Source organism: Aphis gossypii, chromosome X (assembly GCF_020184175.1).
Source record: "Aphis gossypii isolate Hap1 chromosome X, ASM2018417v2, whole genome shotgun sequence".
Taxonomy (NCBI): domain Eukaryota; kingdom Metazoa; phylum Arthropoda; class Insecta; order Hemiptera; family Aphididae; genus Aphis; species Aphis gossypii.
Window position 1 is genome coordinate 25,331,152 of NC_065533.1, and position 17,388 is coordinate 25,348,539.

At 26.2% G+C, this 17,388-nt stretch overlaps 2 protein-coding genes across 3 annotated transcripts; one reads left to right on the forward strand and one right to left on the reverse strand.

The window, feature by feature from the left end:
• Positions 1-237: 237 nt before the first annotated feature.
• LOC114122268 (sterol carrier protein 2) lies at positions 238-8,317 on the forward strand. Its single transcript, XM_027984871.2, has 9 exons — positions 238-513; positions 4,087-4,216; positions 4,294-4,487; positions 4,552-4,742; positions 5,198-5,435; positions 5,512-5,767; positions 6,438-6,591; positions 6,667-6,896; positions 7,728-8,317. Exons 1-9 carry the CDS (start codon positions 469-471, stop codon positions 7,916-7,918), a joined length of 1,629 nt encoding a protein of 542 aa, XP_027840672.1. The 5' UTR covers positions 238-468; the 3' UTR covers positions 7,919-8,317.
• A 1,060-nt stretch (positions 8,318-9,377) lies between these two features.
• Positions 9,378-17,339, reverse strand: LOC114122256 (uncharacterized). 2 transcript variants are annotated; one of them, XM_050206137.1, is made up of 4 exons: positions 16,940-17,339; positions 10,835-11,465; positions 10,240-10,721; positions 9,378-9,871 (listed from the first exon to the last, which is right to left on the reverse strand). In XM_050206137.1, the coding sequence occupies exons 2-4, from the start codon at positions 11,462-11,464 to the stop codon at positions 9,601-9,603; spliced, it is 1,383 nt and encodes a 460-aa protein (XP_050062094.1). In that variant the 5' UTR covers position 11,465; positions 16,940-17,339; the 3' UTR covers positions 9,378-9,600. The 2 variants fall into 2 exon arrangements, with proteins under 2 accessions (XP_050062094.1, XP_050062095.1); XM_050206138.1 differs by lacking the exon at positions 16,940-17,339 and adding an exon at positions 13,077-13,363.
• Between the last annotated feature and the right edge of the window lie 49 nt (positions 17,340-17,388).

Here is a 17,388-nt window from a genome sequence, read left to right on the forward strand (position 1 = left end):
CGAAAAAATCATTATTATTGAGTAACCGAGCAGGTAGAAAAACAAAGTAATCAACAAAAAAATTCGACCGACTTCTTGATTTTTTACGAATCGTTTCATACTATTACAGTGTACCTACTACGATTTCACTACTTAACGCTGACGTCAGCGAGCGCTGTCGAAGGCCGGTTCGGCGTACTGTGTAAAAAACAATTCTACATTTCCATGTCGTCGATGTACGCGTATGTGATAACATTATCGTTGATAAGGACGTGTTCATTAAACTGCTGACCGTTTGATATCGCAGTGCTTCATCGAAGGCCAGTCATTGCCGATTTGCCGCTGTGGATACCGCACGTCGTTGTTGTCCGACGTCCGCTGAGTTTGCTTTTTATTTTGTAACTAAACATTTTTATTTCCCAAACAGTTAACTCTTTTTTTTAATCGATTATCACACTTATACACAGCTCGATCATCGCCAAATAAAAAATGTCCAAGCCTAAAGTATACGTCGTTGGAGTCGGTATGACCAAGGTAACCAAAAAATTAATTGTACCTACTGTCGACTAAAAATTTGTTCGTCGTACCTTTTAATTCGTAGTGTACAAATAATGTTTCAGTCTATGACACTGCAATGTTTTTCCTAATGGTGCTTGGTAGAAAAAAAAGTGAAATTAAAAGCATACACTTCCTGTTTATATTACTCTGTGGTGGCCCTTTCTCTTCTTCGCGTTCCACTTATTACTTATTATGTAACCGAAGATGTCGTGCACGAGTGTAATAATTCCACTTCATTCATAATATTTTCAGTCGCAATTACTCTAATAGGTGCCTAGGTCTTGTCAATGTATATGATCTATGGAAGTGACGACTATAACACATCATGTTGTTGATTTTACAATTTTTTTCAATAAAAGCTCTTAACGTTTAAGATTTCTAGAAACTTTTTTCTAATTGGCCCAATTACTTTATTTTAAAAATTAAGTCAAAAACCTCCTAAAAATTTTATTTTTTAAAATATCAAAAATATCCATTTTGTTGATTTGTTTATTTGTAGTATGGAGAAAAAAAAAATTTTAAAGTCAGTTGAATTTTGAATGAATGATAGTAACTTCTATTTAAAAAAATATAGCATAGTAATTGTATGGTTTTCACACTTAGATAATTCATTGATATTTTATTGTTATATGAGTCATATGGCTAATGAAGAAAACAATTTTTCATAATCACTTAATACTTTTTTATATTAATTAAAAATATTTTTCATCAAATTATTATCAATAATTGCCTACCATGTCTATTAAATAATGTTAACAACAATAAATAAATAAATAACTCACACTTTACATGTATGTAATAAAATATTTAAATAATTCTGTTAATCACTCACTACAATCTTAAGAAATAAATTATTATAATTTTTCATAAGCTTCCCTGTGACTTAATAATAACACCAACTTCTTTTGAGGACATAGTTGTACACTTTTGTAGTTGCATTACTTCACGCTTGGAAATCCATCTGAATGCCACTGCACTTTGGTTTATTTATGTTATATTTTGTTATAACTGAATTACATATCTTATTTTTAAAATTTAAACTCTTGTTACTTACACCAAAATAAATATGTTATTTATTTAACTATACAATTGATATTCAGAGCAAGTTATTACGTAGGACTAAAGTAGTACTTAAGTTTCTTCTATATTATATCATTAAAAACAAATAAATATTTATTTTCATATGCTCGGTTATATAAACAATTGATTTATATCATGATTTTCTACACAAATAAATATGAATTAATCAATCATGAGTTATTAAATTATGTCTCAAGAACCACTTTTTCACTTTTGAATATTGATTCGTTAAACTTTTAATGCAACTTAGATTTAATGTCCTAAGTTATTTAATTTATAATTGTACATATTTTTTCCTGTTTTCGTGCAATTCACATTTATTGCTCCACTTATAATGTCATTATTGTGAGAATTATTTATTTGAATGCAATTTATATTTATATTTTGTTATACAGCTTAAACTATATTAATTTTAAACATCAAAAAAGTTTATATTTTTCAAAAACTGACTTATTAAAATAGTGAAATCCAAAAATGTATTTAAATTTGAAACCTTGATCATCAATTTGTTTTAATTAAGGTTAGTAATATATTTCAATGTGTTTGAATAGTTTTTATTGCAACAATACTGTTTTTAAATAATTATATAATTTATATATGTATAATATAAATTTATCAAATAACAAAGGTACAATTGATAATTATGTACTATTATTGTTGATTCAGATAATGATCCATATTGTTACATCTTTTTCAAAATTTGTATTATTCTGTTTATGATAAAATGGAATTGATAAATATAAACTGAATTACCTACCTATATTCTAACATTTTTGTTTTGTACCAAAATAAATATAAAATATATTTATATTGTTATATGTTATATTAAGTACAAACACAAAATTTAATATAATAGCCAATATCATTATATCAATATATTGCTATTAATTTCTAATAGTAATTTATTTTACTATTAGTAAACACTAAAGCGTATAAACTATTTATAGACTTATAAAATAAAATTATTTAGATGTTTTGAAAAATATTTTTGAATTAGGTACCTACAATAAAATAACTTTAAATGATTATGAAAAAGAAATCATAATTTTATAGGTTTTTAACCTAACAAAAGGTTTTATTAATACATAAAATCTAATTTTTAATATCAATAAATATTAAATAGCTCAAAAAGAGTTCAAAATATTTTTAAATGTATTTTTGGTTTTTAGTTATGGATAAAAAATGTTTGATAAGAATAATCATGTTCAACATTTGAATATCCAATTTTGTTAAATTGTATAACTTCAGATGCTCATACAAATACTTGTGGAATTATGCTTAACTTTTTTATTTAAATCCATTAATAACAATTTATGAGAACTTAGTAGGTATTCAATTTTCAATTTTTAGATACAAATACAAACATTTTTAGGCAATTTTAACTGCAATATAATTTTTAAAGTTTCAAGATTTTTCTAAATTATAACTTGCTTACTTAAAAAAAAATATTATGATTATGCATTTCTAATATCTCTTAATTGGTTCATCAAACTTCGTATTTTAGTTTCCACTAATTTACTACCCGATACCTATTTAAAGGAGGTTTATAGGATGTATTATATCGAACAAAATTACTTCATGGGAATGAATCTCAGGCCTTGTAGAATTGTTGGATTTTGATAACTATATTTTTATTTGAAAGAAGAAGACTTCCAACAGGCCGCACTGAACTCCGATTTTTATTTTATTCAAAATATTAGTAAAATATATTTTATACAAAATTGCTTAAAATTGTATTATTTTTAAAGACAGATAATAAAATTTGAGATCAAAGTATTGAAAAACGGAGATCGATGCGGCCTGTAGAATATTACCCTCTATTACAGGGATGGCCACTAACCTTAACTTTGGGAGCCTCAATTTCTAAAGTTGATTCGAGGTGAGCCACATTGTAAAGCAATGTTTATAAAACGAAGATATATTTTTCATTTTAAATCAAATTAAGGAACATTTATTTAAATTTAATTTAGTCTAAGTTTGGTTGTGGCCACCCCTGCTCTATTAGTTAAAAAAAAATTATCAAATTAGGTTGATTCTACAGAACAGGATCCAGTAGAGCGTATTTTTGTGTATAAAATCGCATTTGCACCGGGCACCTTAATAAAATATGTAATAATATTTTATAAAAAAAATGTATAAAATAATTTTAATAAGATGAATGCACCTCCCCTCATACATATATAATATCTGGTTGAGAATGGGGTATTGAAATTTTGATCCCAGGCCTAAGTTTTGAAGTTTCATCACTGCTATGTAATAAGTTATTACTAATAAGTAATAACTAATATTCTTGTATATTTTACTATTAATTTATATGAGCCTATACATTGTTGATCTGAAAGTGACAGTGATGTAATATATTTTTTACTAAATTTTGTGTATTTTGTTATTAATATCTGTGTAGTGTTTTATTTATATATAGTTTTAGTTAAAACTGTTTTCTTAATAATATATTTTGTTATGTTTTAGTTTGAAAAACCTGGTCGTAGAGATGACTTTGATTACCCACAAATGGCAGTTGAATCTGTTACTAAAGCTTTACAAGATGCAAAAATCAGCATACAAAAAGTGGATCAAGCATGTGTGGGATATGTATATGGTAATTATACTTAAAACAAATAATTATTGTAAATAACATGATTTTTTAGTAATATATTATTATAACTATATTCTTAGGGGATTCTACTTGTGGACAAAGAGCTTTATATGAAATAGGAATGACTGGAATACCAATTTATAATGTAAATAATAATTGTTCAACTGGATCTACAGCCTTATATTTGGGTAAACAAATTATTGAATCTCAAAATGCACAATGTGTATTAGTACTTGGTTTTGAAAAAATGGAATCTGGATCATTATCTGCTAAAGTAAAAATTAACAAATATTTATATTAAACATATTATGCGTAGGTAAATATATCTTTTATTTTAGTTTTTAGATCGGACAAATCCAATGGACAAACATGTGACACTAATGGGTGATTTAGTTGGTTTAGATGGAGCACCAATCACTGCACAACTTTTTGGAAATGCAGCTTTGGAATATATGAATAAAAACGGCATAAAACCTGAAACACTTGCTAAGATTGCGTATAAGAACCACAAGCATTCAGTTAACAATCCGTTAGTAAATTTTTCTAATAAATTTAATCTGATAACTAATAAATTTACTATTACTAAAAAATTATTCAAAAATGTTAAATTTTTATACATTATGATCATTATAAATACATTAATTTCATTAACTATTAAGATAATTATTATATTAAGTACACATCTTTAACAGATATTTTTAATTCAATAGAAAAAAGTAAAAATCTTTTAATCAAAAATATATTTAATATTTTAATATTTTTTAAAAAGAAATCAAGAATTAAATGTTCAATCAAATAGTTAAACACAAACATGTTGATTAAAAAATAATGGCATAAATAAAATTAATTTTACTTTTTAATTATTAAGAAGGCCAATTTTATGTCATTGTTGTATTTAAGTTAAATATATTGTTAATACAATTTTATCAAACTATTGGATAAGAATTTGTCTATTATATTAATTTATATTGAAATTATTTTCAGATATTCTCAATTCCAAAAAGAATATACATTAAAAGAAATCCTTGAATCACCCAAAGTATTTGGTCCCCTTACCAAACTTCAATGTTGTCCAACGTCTGACGGATCTGCAGCAGCTATTTTAGCATCTGAAAAATTTGTCATTGAGAATAACCTTCAGGATCAAGCAATTGAAATTGTTGGAATGGAGATGGCCACTGACCCACCGACCACATTCTCTGGTCAAAGTTGTGTTCAAATAGTAAATAATAAATATTAGTTATATATTATTGCAATTGAATTTAAAGCTAATTTATGTATACATGTAATCTTTGTAGATAGGATATGATATGACTAAACTGGCTGCTGATAAATTGTTTAGTAAGACCACTATCAAACCAGAAGATGTTGATGTAGTAGAATTACATGATTGTTTCTCTGCAAATGAATTAATCACATACGATGCCTTGGGTCTTTGTAAGCCAGGAAAAGCTGGAGAGTTTGTTGAGTCTGGTTCAAATACTTATGGGGGACAAGTAGTTGTGAACCCAAGTGGTGGTTTAATTTCTAAAGGCCATCCTTTGGGTGCTACAGGTATATTAGTATGATTTGAAATGAATTAAATTGAATTATCTAATACTTTATACTAGTTTCAAGTTTTGTAGTATATGTAAATTTTATCCAAAATAACTTAGTCAACTAAGTCCATTAAAAAGGCGATTTTTGGTGATATTTTTTTGTCTTGAGAAATATAAATTTATTTCCCCAATAATCTTTAATTGTATATAGTAAAAACAATGTTCTTTTTACTTATTTTAATGTAACAACAATTTTTGTATTGCTCATTTGGCTTTAAATATTAAAGCAAAAAAGCAATACAAAGTTATGTTATAAATTTATTTAAAATTCATAATTTCATAGTTACATAAAATAATAATTCAATGTATAAAATTTAACATATTAATTAATATAATTATTGATGTGGCTTGAATACTAATAATTAACTTAAATAATTAGGTAATAACTTTTGAACCTATTGTTACTATAATTAGTAAAAAGTTTTGTGTATTTATTTAGTTTAAATATTAAAACTACCAGATAAAAAACCAATTTATTATACTAATATTATTTTATGACAATTTTGTCTTTTAATTCCTTAAAATCCGCATTAAAATAGGACATTGTGCTTCAAAATATTTAATTTTAGAACTAATGAAATATTTTTTGAATAAAAATTAATTTTTTTTTTTGTGAAACTTTTTAGGTATTGCACAGTGTAGTGAATTGTATTGGCAACTACTCGGCAAAGCTGATAAAAGACAAGTACCAGGTGCCAAGGTAGCTCTTCAACAAAATATTGGTTTGGGTGGAGCGGTCATAGTAGCTTTATACAAACAAGGGTTTCCTAAAACTTCACCGTAAGCAAACTCTTACACAATTATTTAATAACTTCTCTGACAGAATTATACATTTGTAATATTTATATTATATAGAGCACCAAAAAAAGAAGTGGCTAAGCCAACTACAGATAAAGATCCAACTATTTTTAAAGTTTATAAAATTTTCAAAATTCTTGAAGAAGCTATGTTAGATGACAAAGAAAATATTATTGAAAGAGTACGTGGTATTTATTGTTTTAAAGTTATGAACACTCAAGGGCAAGAAGGCATGTGGATTATTGATGCAAAAAATGGAAAAGGAAGCATTACATTTTATGGAACAGGTACTTATTACAAAAAATTAATTTAATATAGAATACTAAGTATTAGGTAATTGGGTAGTTGTAGGTTATAACTGTAGCTTATAATTAAAAAAAAAAAATTATTTATTATATTTCACTACATGCATATACATTGGTACATGGATACGTATTGTTTTTACTGAAACAGTTGACATAAGAATGTCAATGTTGATTAGGTATAAGGTACGAGGAGATGGAAATTAAACTGTAGGTAACTTTTTTAACACCTGTAAAAAAATAAACAAGCTTCAAAGACAGCAATTATTTATTGGATATACATTGTTTTTAAATTTAAACGACAGAATCGTCATTTACAATTTATTATAGTGATTGATAATTATTAATTAAGAATGGTGTGTACTGAATGGATTGTGTATAGCAACCGGTTGCTAAGTAAAAATTTGTAAATAAATAGTAACTGATGAACGAAAAACAAATTTTTACATAAACAATCACTGTCTCGAACATTCTCGGTGTTGCACAAATAATCAGAATGACCCTCAGCTATAAGACATATACATGTTAAAAAAATATGTAGATAACATTATTAAAGTTTTAGAAAACCTACATGATAAGTTATATGAATTGTTTTATTTAAGTATATATTTTAAATAAATTGCAATACTAAAATGGTTATTTTGAAAAAATGTATGTTGTTCATATAAAACTTAACTGTTATCAATAAAATAATACTCTTTCGATATTTTAATAAATGCATAGTATTTTATTAAAATAAGAACCCATCCTATTATTTTAATTATTTGTAATGTATTTAATATTTATTGATATTGTATGTTGACTTACTGTTTACAGGCAAACCAGACGTAACATTCACAATGAAAGATGATGATGTTGTTGAACTGATATCAGGGAAGTTAAATCCTCAGAAAGCATTTTTCCAAGGGAAAATCAAAATTCAAGGAAATATGGGCTTAGCATTAAAATTAGTTGACTTGCAAAAACTCATGAGTCATAAAATAGCTGAACTACGATCAAAATTATAAAATTAATAATATGTTAATGGTTAACATTTTAAATTATTTAAAAAATATTTGTTTTGTGAAACCAATCAATTGATGGTGTGGTTTGTAAATGTATAAGATTATTATTTCATGAGGTTTAGGTTTAAATTTATATTTTAATTGGTTTTTATTCTTTTTAAATTTTTATATGTGTTTTGTTAATTTTTGTATCAATGCATTCCATGTATTTCTTTTTTTTTTATATAAATTATCAATACTGTAGTAGTTTGAACTATTAATTTGGTATTTAAAATGAATAAAGTCTGTGATTTTTAAGGGAAAACAATAAGTGTTCTATTAGGTATTAACATTATTTTTTATTTACTTGCTATGCAAAAATGTATTACGTAAATAAATATATATATATATTTGATTCAGTTACATTGATATTTAATAAAAAAAAATTAAATTAGTTAAAAGTAAAAAAAAATTAATTTAGTTTACTGCATAAAATATTCCGTAAAATAGCATGCTTAATTATAGGCTTTCTACACATAACTTAAACAAGTATGAAAACAGAATTTTTAATTTTTAATAATTATTAACACCTATTTAATTCTGGATAGAAACATTTATACAGCTAAACGTGACCCTATCAAAAATTAAATATTTAATGTTATCTAATCTCCATTTCAGTGATTGAAAAATTGAATAATCAAAATATGAAGCATAACAGAATAAGATAGAAGAAAACTATCCTGTTTACAAATTATATATTATGTATATATAATCACTAATCACCCCTAAATGAAGAAGTAACTTCTGCTCAACTCCAAGCAGATCCTTGTATTGATATTATAATTTATTAACAGGGAAAAATTAATTTTATAATATGAGCAGTCAATTATGTATAGTCATATATTTTTCACATTGATACAAACGAGTTTTTAAGCAAATAATTATTTATCTGAAGAGGTATTCTTTCGCTTAGGCCATGTAACCTTATTAAATAACAAAAAAATAGTGAAATACACAATTTACTTTTTTAATTTTGCTTATGAAACACTCAATATTGATTTTAGACCCTTTAAACTATCAACATGTAAAGGTTATTCATTTATAAAACAACCAATAAAAAAACATAAGTGTTGAAAAAAAATTAGCACCAAAAAGTTATTTAAATAGTCAATAAACTAAAAAAAAATATAATATTTTTTGAATTCTTAATGGACATTTTTAGATGTTCCTATTAAAAAAAAATTGAATAAATTAGTTGTTAATTTTAATTTGCATGCTAGCTTTTGTCAAAGTATATGCTTATATTAAATTATATGAATATGTTAACTGAATGGTGAATATAATTCAACATATGATAAAAAGAACTATCAAATAATTTTTACTACAACTGAATATTATTATTCTGATTTTTTATAATCAACTATTCCCTGTCAATATAAAAATGAATTGAATAAATGAAAACATTTTATTTTATTTTATTAGTTTTTAATTTGCTGTTCAAAACATTGTGAGTTAAATAATACAGAGTGAAGCGTAGTACAATTATCTTAAACAAAATTTAAAATCAAAGCAACACTAAAAATTTATGTACCAAAATTTTAAGAACATGTAAATGGGATTTTACAAAAAAAAAAAAAAATTATAAAGAATTAAGTATATTTAAGATTTACTTATAAATTAATATTAATATTTTTTCATTTGTAGTATCACAAATCATTATTTAGAACTAGTTGACGGTTGACGTATAAACGGAATAACCGCAACCTCCATTGGTCCAAAATATTAACGAATCTTGGATCCGACAATCCAGTTGATTTGATTGCAGTGCATAGAAAATTATACATATCATTTAGTTTTTCTTCTTCTTTATACAAATCAAATATAACCACAATATGCTCTAACAATTGAATAACACTGCATAATATATTATTTTCATTTTTATTGAAATAATTCTTAGCCACAAGATCTTGTACAAACCTGAAAAAATTATATGTAAGATTAATACTCTACTAATAATTCCTTATAATGATAAATTGTATACCAATTTATTATAAAAATAAAACAAAGTACAACTTAATTAATTTTTTACTCATATTTTGACACAATGTATATATATTTTATGGATTTAAAAAAATTAATGGGATTACGAGTATTTCTTCCTAAATACATTATGTATACTTAAGTATAAACATTACATTAGGCTTATTATTTGGGTTAGACATTTTTATGAGCTGTTTGTTAGTAATATGCAAATATGTTTTTAAGAGCAATTTGTTTTATATACAATAGTTAAGTGAAGAATCTAAATCTTTTATTATAAAATGTTATCATAAATGATGTCTTACCATTCTTTGATGCAAGATGGAAATGAACTCATATCATCCGTTTTTTCTAAAAGTGACTTGAATAGTTTGTATGTTAAGTAGGTATACATTTTTTTCATTATTTGTCCTTTTAAAGGTAAAAATAAATCCACTGTCATATTTAATAAATCATCTTTATTGTGTTTTGAATATATATCTTGAGCAACCGCTATAATAGTGTTATCATTGTCTTCTTCTAATGCTGTTTCAATACAAGCACTAAATAATATTTTAATCACATTTATCATTTGTCCAAATAGAGGATCAAAATATATTGTGACAATAAAATTTGCTATCTCTAGCAGCTGAGCAACACTAAATTTTTTATCATTTTTAAGTATATTGTACCGTATGAAATTTATTACTAATTCAAAATTATGCCGTTTAACTTTTTGATGTTCTAATGATGGACTAGTTGGAGTATCCAAATCAGGTCGCCATTTGTACAAAATTTTACGGACATCCTGAAAAAAAATAATTTTTAATTTTAATAATAGTTATCTTTAGGCAAAAAGTTCACATCATAATTATTAATTACTAAATAATGTGAATACAACTTATTGTTTTCAAAACTTACATCAAATTCTGGTGACCAATTTGCTTTCATTAAATGGTTAAAATGAATTTTGGCTACAACTTCATTTTCTTCAAGTGACATAATTTTGAAGCGTTGTGTACACAATTCTGTTGAATCAGCATTTGAATTGTCATCAAAGGGTATATTATAATTAGAGTGATCAGACACAACATGATCCAAATTTATTAATTCAAGAGGAAGTGTATTGTCATCTTCAAAATTAATAGTCTGATTTACATTTTCTTGATACAACTGAGATAAGTCATTTTTAACTATCATTTCTTTATCAGATTCAGCGATTGAATTGTCATTAAAGGGTATATTATAATTAGAGTGATCAGACACAACATGATCCAAATTTATTAATTCATGAGGAAGTGTATTGTCATCTTCAAAATTAATAGTCTGATTTACATTTTCTTTATACAACTGAGATAAGTCATTCTTAACTATCATTTCTTTATTAGATTCAGCATCTTGTATCAAAAGCTTGATTCCTTCATCCCATCTCTTTTCCAAAATTTTTTTTATATCAAATTTGAAAACAGATTTATGCTGTCTTTTTGAAACGGTTTTTTTTGATGTGCATCGTTTTTTATCATTAATGGTTTTTTTCTTTGTTTTTGGCATTCTGAAAAATAAATTAAATAAATATTACTTATACAAGTATTTTAAAATATTGTGTATTATAAATTATACATTATTAGAATTATTAGGTATTGACTTTAGTAAACATTATTAAATAAACAATTAAGTAAACAGCGATAAAAAAATATAATTTTATTTTTACTTATGCTATGTAAAATATCAATTGTATCATAGTATCAACTATCAACCAATTAATTATTACAATTATATGAATAAGCTCTGTTGATACAGAAACAAAAGTTTAACCTATTATAGTAAATGAAATATGAATAGAGAATAATGAAAATTCTAAACTCAAAATCAATATTATTTTGTCATCTTAGATTTATACAATACGTTTGTAATGATATGCTCGATTCTACATATCATGATTTTTGTAAAGTCGTTATTTTCATTTAATAAAATATATAACGGTCGAGTTGTCGCACGCATGTAATAAAATCTAAAATAACCCCATTAAATCAAGTCACTGGTGATTGGAACGATTCCTATTATCTAGTCTCGTACAGGACACTGTACGGGATTATAACGGTACAGCGCAACACATGCAACTTCTTTCATGTGCCGCCGGAGACGGGGGATGGTCTGGTCAGGGTCGCTTTCACCAGGGAAAAAGACAATTTTCTTTGGGGACACCGACACCTTTGATCGGGCCGCCGATGACTCTGGCGGACCTGGCCTAAATCGTCTCCTCTCATCAGTGCACGAGCACCCTCCATAGCGAGTATGAGCACATCCAAAATATATAAGTGCACGAGCACCACCCAGACAGACAAGTGCAGGAGCACAGCAGACTTACTCACAACCACTCAAAAGACATTGCCTACGACAACTTTACTGTTTCTTTTTTCTATAACAAAATTTGTTAAAGTGTTTAGTTATTTCTTTTTGAGTGCTAAAAAAATTAATAAATTCTATCCTTGTTACGTCGACTGCAATCACAGACAGCTGCGGATAAGGTAAGGTGCATGCGCATCCATATTTAAATAATAATAGTATTATAGAGTTTACTTGATCGTTCTCAAAGCACGACCTCGAGAACCCTCCGACCATCGGGAGGAAGGTGATTCCGCAAATTTAAAGTGATAAAACATAGGCTAAAATAATCGATAAATTTCTAATAACTTATAAATATATTTGAGGCAATCATTCAAGGCTTGTGTCCCTTGTGATTGCCGATACAATTTTTTTAAACTACTTCACTTATAACAAAACATTACTTTTAAAAATAAAAATATTAATCACATATTAATATTTTTACCTTAACTAATATTCCTATTTTTAGTTTCTTTTATTTTTGCGTTATTACACGTTTTACTCAAGCTGAGAAATCTCAAAACAATATTTAACAAATTGTTGTAATAATTTTACCTCTAATTCATAACAAATGATATTACGATGACTAAAATAATATTCACTCAGCCAGTGTATGTATAATGTATATATATATAATTTGAACATTATATTATTTTCATTTCATAAACAATAAATAATATTATGTTCAAATTATACAGTAACAATTGAAAATGACATTATCTACAAGGCCTTTAAATAATTTATATATTTTGCGAATAGTCAAATATTTCAATTTTACTTTGTTGATTGATCTTCAATTTTAATGAAATCTCGAAATAAGCTCGACTGAAATGAATCTTAAATACTCTGAAATGCTTGATGCGTCGAGTACAAAAATCTCGTTACTGTATTAATAATAATGAATAAAATATTTATGACAAACAACTATTTTATTATATGTTTCCAACTAGTTACTGTCAGTTCATCAATCTACATCCACAATTTTTTGTTTTTAGGTTATGTTCAATGCGATTAATATTACAAATAAGAGTGATAAGTACATGTCCAAAAAAATTATTATTTAGCCTAAGAAACCTAACTGTTGGATACACCTGACAAAAATAATAATGAATAATAATAAAACAATATACAATTTTAATGATAATTTATTATAATTATATTATTTTGACTACACAGTTCAATTACATTTGATTATCTATTTATTATTATTCATTTATATTTTTTCCAAGTGTATCCAATAGTTAGGTTGATTAGATTAAATAATAATTTTTTTTGTAGTGTAAAATTTTGAAGCTCAGTAAAATGGCAGACTTTTCTTATCAAAGAGGTACTTGTTTATATTTTATTCATTATAATTTATCATTTATGAAAACTGAACAGAAATGAGAAAACAATAATTTCAAAACATTATAATATTATCATAATGTTATATAAATGAACTTAATGAACTGTTCCATGATATAAGTTTATAACATGTCTATGATGAATGAAAATAAATAATATAATAATATGCAGTTTAACTCAATAAAATAAAAAATTCTCACATTTAAACATATAAAACTTAAAAAATAAAAAAAAATAATTAAATAATAGTACTATAAAATTTAACATTTTTATTTACCTAATTATTATTGATTCATAAAAAGTATATGCTTGGTGAGTTTATGTCTGTTACTCAGTGGATTTAAAATTTTGATTGAATAAATTTTTCCGTATGAATGGAGTCTAATACTTAGATAATATGTTTTAACCAGTAGAGATATTAACAGCGTTTTGTGGGGTCTGTCAAATAATGGAACATTACACGATAAATCTTTGAATATATTTTGGTCAAGGGAAAATTTTTTGTTACAAAAATATATAATTTTTAAATCTAAATTTTAAATATTCAATTTTTTTAAATCGTAGTCAATAATAAAAGATAATTTTCAGTTTCAGATGTTATTTTAAATACATTCAGAGAAGCAGAAATTAAACCTCCATTATTTCTAAAACTAACAATTTTTTTGTTTTGGTCAATACATATTATGTTCAAAATATGGTTCATAAGAGATTGAATGCATGAAGAACAATCTAACATAGTTATAATTTTTTTCACAACATAACCACAATGTAATACATTATATTATTTTTGCAATCTTTATAACAGGAATTTTTATTGTCAAGCAATGTTGATCAGTTTAAAATATCTCCATCAATTTTTTCATAATCTGAATCAAAATTATCAGTTAATTTATTTTTATTTTTTGAACTATGAGTAAAAGAAAAAAATGACGCAGTTATATCATTGTCAAAGGAATTACAATTACTATTTTTTGAACATTTAATAGAATTTTTTTATTAATATTTGCTTCATGGCAGTTTTAAATTGTAACACAGTTGAGTTGTTGTTGGTACCGTATCCTTGCTTTAAACGACCAAAGAGAATTTTAATGTGGTCTCGTAAAAAATTATAAGTTAGAATATATTTAAAATTTGAATTTTCTGTGAATATAGTTTTTGAAATTTCAAAAATAGATCTAACAGCTGCTGTAAAACCTAAATTGAATGTTTTTTTATTTTTTGTATAAAGTAATTGATTTTTAAATTTAAGAGTGGACAAATAATTTAAAAGGGGAATAACTTTATTTTGTAAGAAATGTATGTTTGACTTAAAAATGTGACTTTTATATCTTTTTGAAAAGAGACATGTTGAGTTTAAAAAGTCTAATATTTGATCAATTGATTTACAATATTCAATTGTAGCCTCACAGTCAACGAATCTTTGAAAATTGTTGTCCTTCAAATATTGAAGTGCTTTAGCTGTCGGTGAACTCAACAGCTGGGCAGCAAGTTTGACTTTTATCTTATTATTATTTCATCTAATATGGACACTGGTTAATTTATTCACAAATTTCAAACTCAATTCTATTTGTAACTGATATAAATACTCAAAATGACACCATTTAATTAAACCGTTTGGTGACTCAATAGCTAATGTATTCCCTAATGTGTCAAGAATAAAAAACACCAGTGATCCGTTTACTGGATGCTTAAACCATGGTTTAGAGTCAATAAAAATACTCAGATTACATCCTAATATTTTGAAAGTAGAGAAATAAGTGAATGCTCTATCACATGTTACTACCCATACACATAAACCAGATTTATGAGCTAATATAATGCTCGACTTGATTAATTCTGCTTGAGAGACTGCATTTACTTTACTTTGGAAAACATAACCTACTGGTATTTTCTATTTTCCTGTAAGACTCACCAACATTAATACTAAAGCCTCTGTAGCAGCTGTTCCAGGACCTTCAATCTGCAGTTCACTGCCTAAGTCGCAATAACCAACAAACTTATGCATTTTTTTTATCCCATACAACTTATTATAGCACCCATGACCAGATTAAAGTATTTTTTTTTCTTGCTGAAGGGGTTTTAAAGTTTCAAAAACCTCACTAAAAAAATCCTGGTTCCATATTAACAGTAGCTGTCCATTTTCTTATTGCAGTAGGATGAGGAAGTTGGAATATGGATCTTAGCATTATTAATTACAATTTGGTTGTTTTTTTTTCAAACTGGTGGTATATAAATACTTTTTCAATATATTTCAAAATTTTTTTGAAAATTTGGTCTGTGCATGCTCAGTAAAAACTTTTTTTTTTGAATAGCAACACCTATTTTGAACACCATATTCGGATAGGTCTATTTTTTTAAGCAATTTTGATGTATCAATTATGGTTCTAAATTCAAAATTGATGGAATAAGAGCCACGTTAACTTTAATAAATAATACATTTTTTTATTATTTTAAACAATTTATAAAATCATTTAAAACTAATTCTTAATGGTTAATTTTTGAATAATTGTACGTATTTTTTTTTAGAAGTGTTATAATTGTATACCCATATTATGTTAGTTTTGTTTATAACACTTCTTTTTTTTTATATATATATAATAATAATATATATAATCTGTACAATTGTTGCACAATAAGCATATGTGATGAGGGCTTAAACAACATGATTACTTGATAAGCAGCCACCCACTAGTGGCACTTGATAGGGAGTTGCTTATAACACTACTAAAAAAAAAAACCGTACAAATATTCAAAAAGTAACCAATTAGAATTAATTACAAATGATTTTATAATTTATAGATGCCTATGTTAAAAAAAGTGTTACATAATTATATTGAATTAAAGGTACTTACATTATAACACTAAAAAAAAAAAATATATTATGTATTTAGTTGGTACGGGGCTTTTTTTCCCTAGATTCTCTATAACTTACGAACAAAAGTGAATACCACTTCCAGTTACTCTTTTATTTGGAAATTTCCAAACACAGCATTTGTACACTATTTTGGAAAGAAAAAACGACGAAAATAATGTAAAAAATGATTTGTAATTCAAAAACGAATAACCAGTGTTAATGAATTATTTTGGTTTTTGTCAAATCACATCTTAGATCTTATCAATGAAGAAGTTTGCAAGCAAGTACCTCTTTGACGAGAAAAGTCAGTCGTTTTACCGAGCTTCAACACTAAAGCCAAGTCGACCGTGTATTCTAGTCGTATTAAATATCTGCGATTATCACAGTGTACCGGTGTAAACAAAAAATATATACAAATATTATGTGAGTTAATAAAAAGAGACCTGTATCGCCGGATGCGCCGAATGTCCCACGACGATCGATCCAACGCCGTCACCACGGGCGAAAACAAAACGTAAGAACGCGGAGCTCGACGACGTCGGACTCTAAACCGAGGGCGCAATAAACGCAAGTCCAAAACGATCGAGTGCAAAATAAGATTTTGCGGCGTTTACGCGTCACACGATCGTACGAATGGCAAACACAACGTGCACGAGCATCGACAAACTCACAATGACGTACGAACGTGAAACGCTTAAACGCCAAAGCCGATGGGCAAACGCAAACAAACAAAAAAACGAACGAACGTGCAAAAGCCAACGCAGACGGACGCGAACACGGCTGAACCGCTAAACCTTTATCTCTTTTCGATGCGCTACACGTCAATTAATAACAATAAGAGATTAATAACAAAAATGCTGTTACGACCGGCTCGGCAAAACGGTGTTGCCAA

What these genes read in the sequence shown, in the direction of transcription:
- LOC114122268 (XM_027984871.2), top strand. Translation starts at nt 469, where the DNA reads ATGTCCAAGCCTAAAGTATACGTCGTTGGAGTCGGTATGACCAAG. An exon ending in TTGGAGTCGGTATGACCAAG is followed by an intron (nt 514 to 4,086) that starts GTAACCAAAAAA and finishes GTTATGTTTTAG; the next exon opens with TTTGAAAAACCTGGTCGTAG. An exon ending in CATTACATTTTATGGAACAG is followed by an intron (nt 6,897 to 7,727) that starts GTACTTATTACA and finishes TACTGTTTACAG; the next exon opens with GCAAACCAGACGTAACATTC.
- LOC114122256 (XM_050206137.1), bottom strand. Translation starts at nt 11,464, where the DNA reads ATGCCAAAAACAAAGAAAAAAACCATTAATGATAAAAAACGATGCACA. An exon ending in ATTGGTCACCAGAATTTGAT is followed by an intron (nt 10,722 to 10,834) that starts GTAAGTTTTGAA and finishes ATTTTTTTTCAG; the next exon opens with GATGTCCGTAAAATTTTGTA. An exon ending in CCATCTTGCATCAAAGAATG is followed by an intron (nt 9,872 to 10,239) that starts GTAAGACATCAT and finishes TAATTTTTTCAG; the next exon opens with GTTTGTACAAGATCTTGTGG.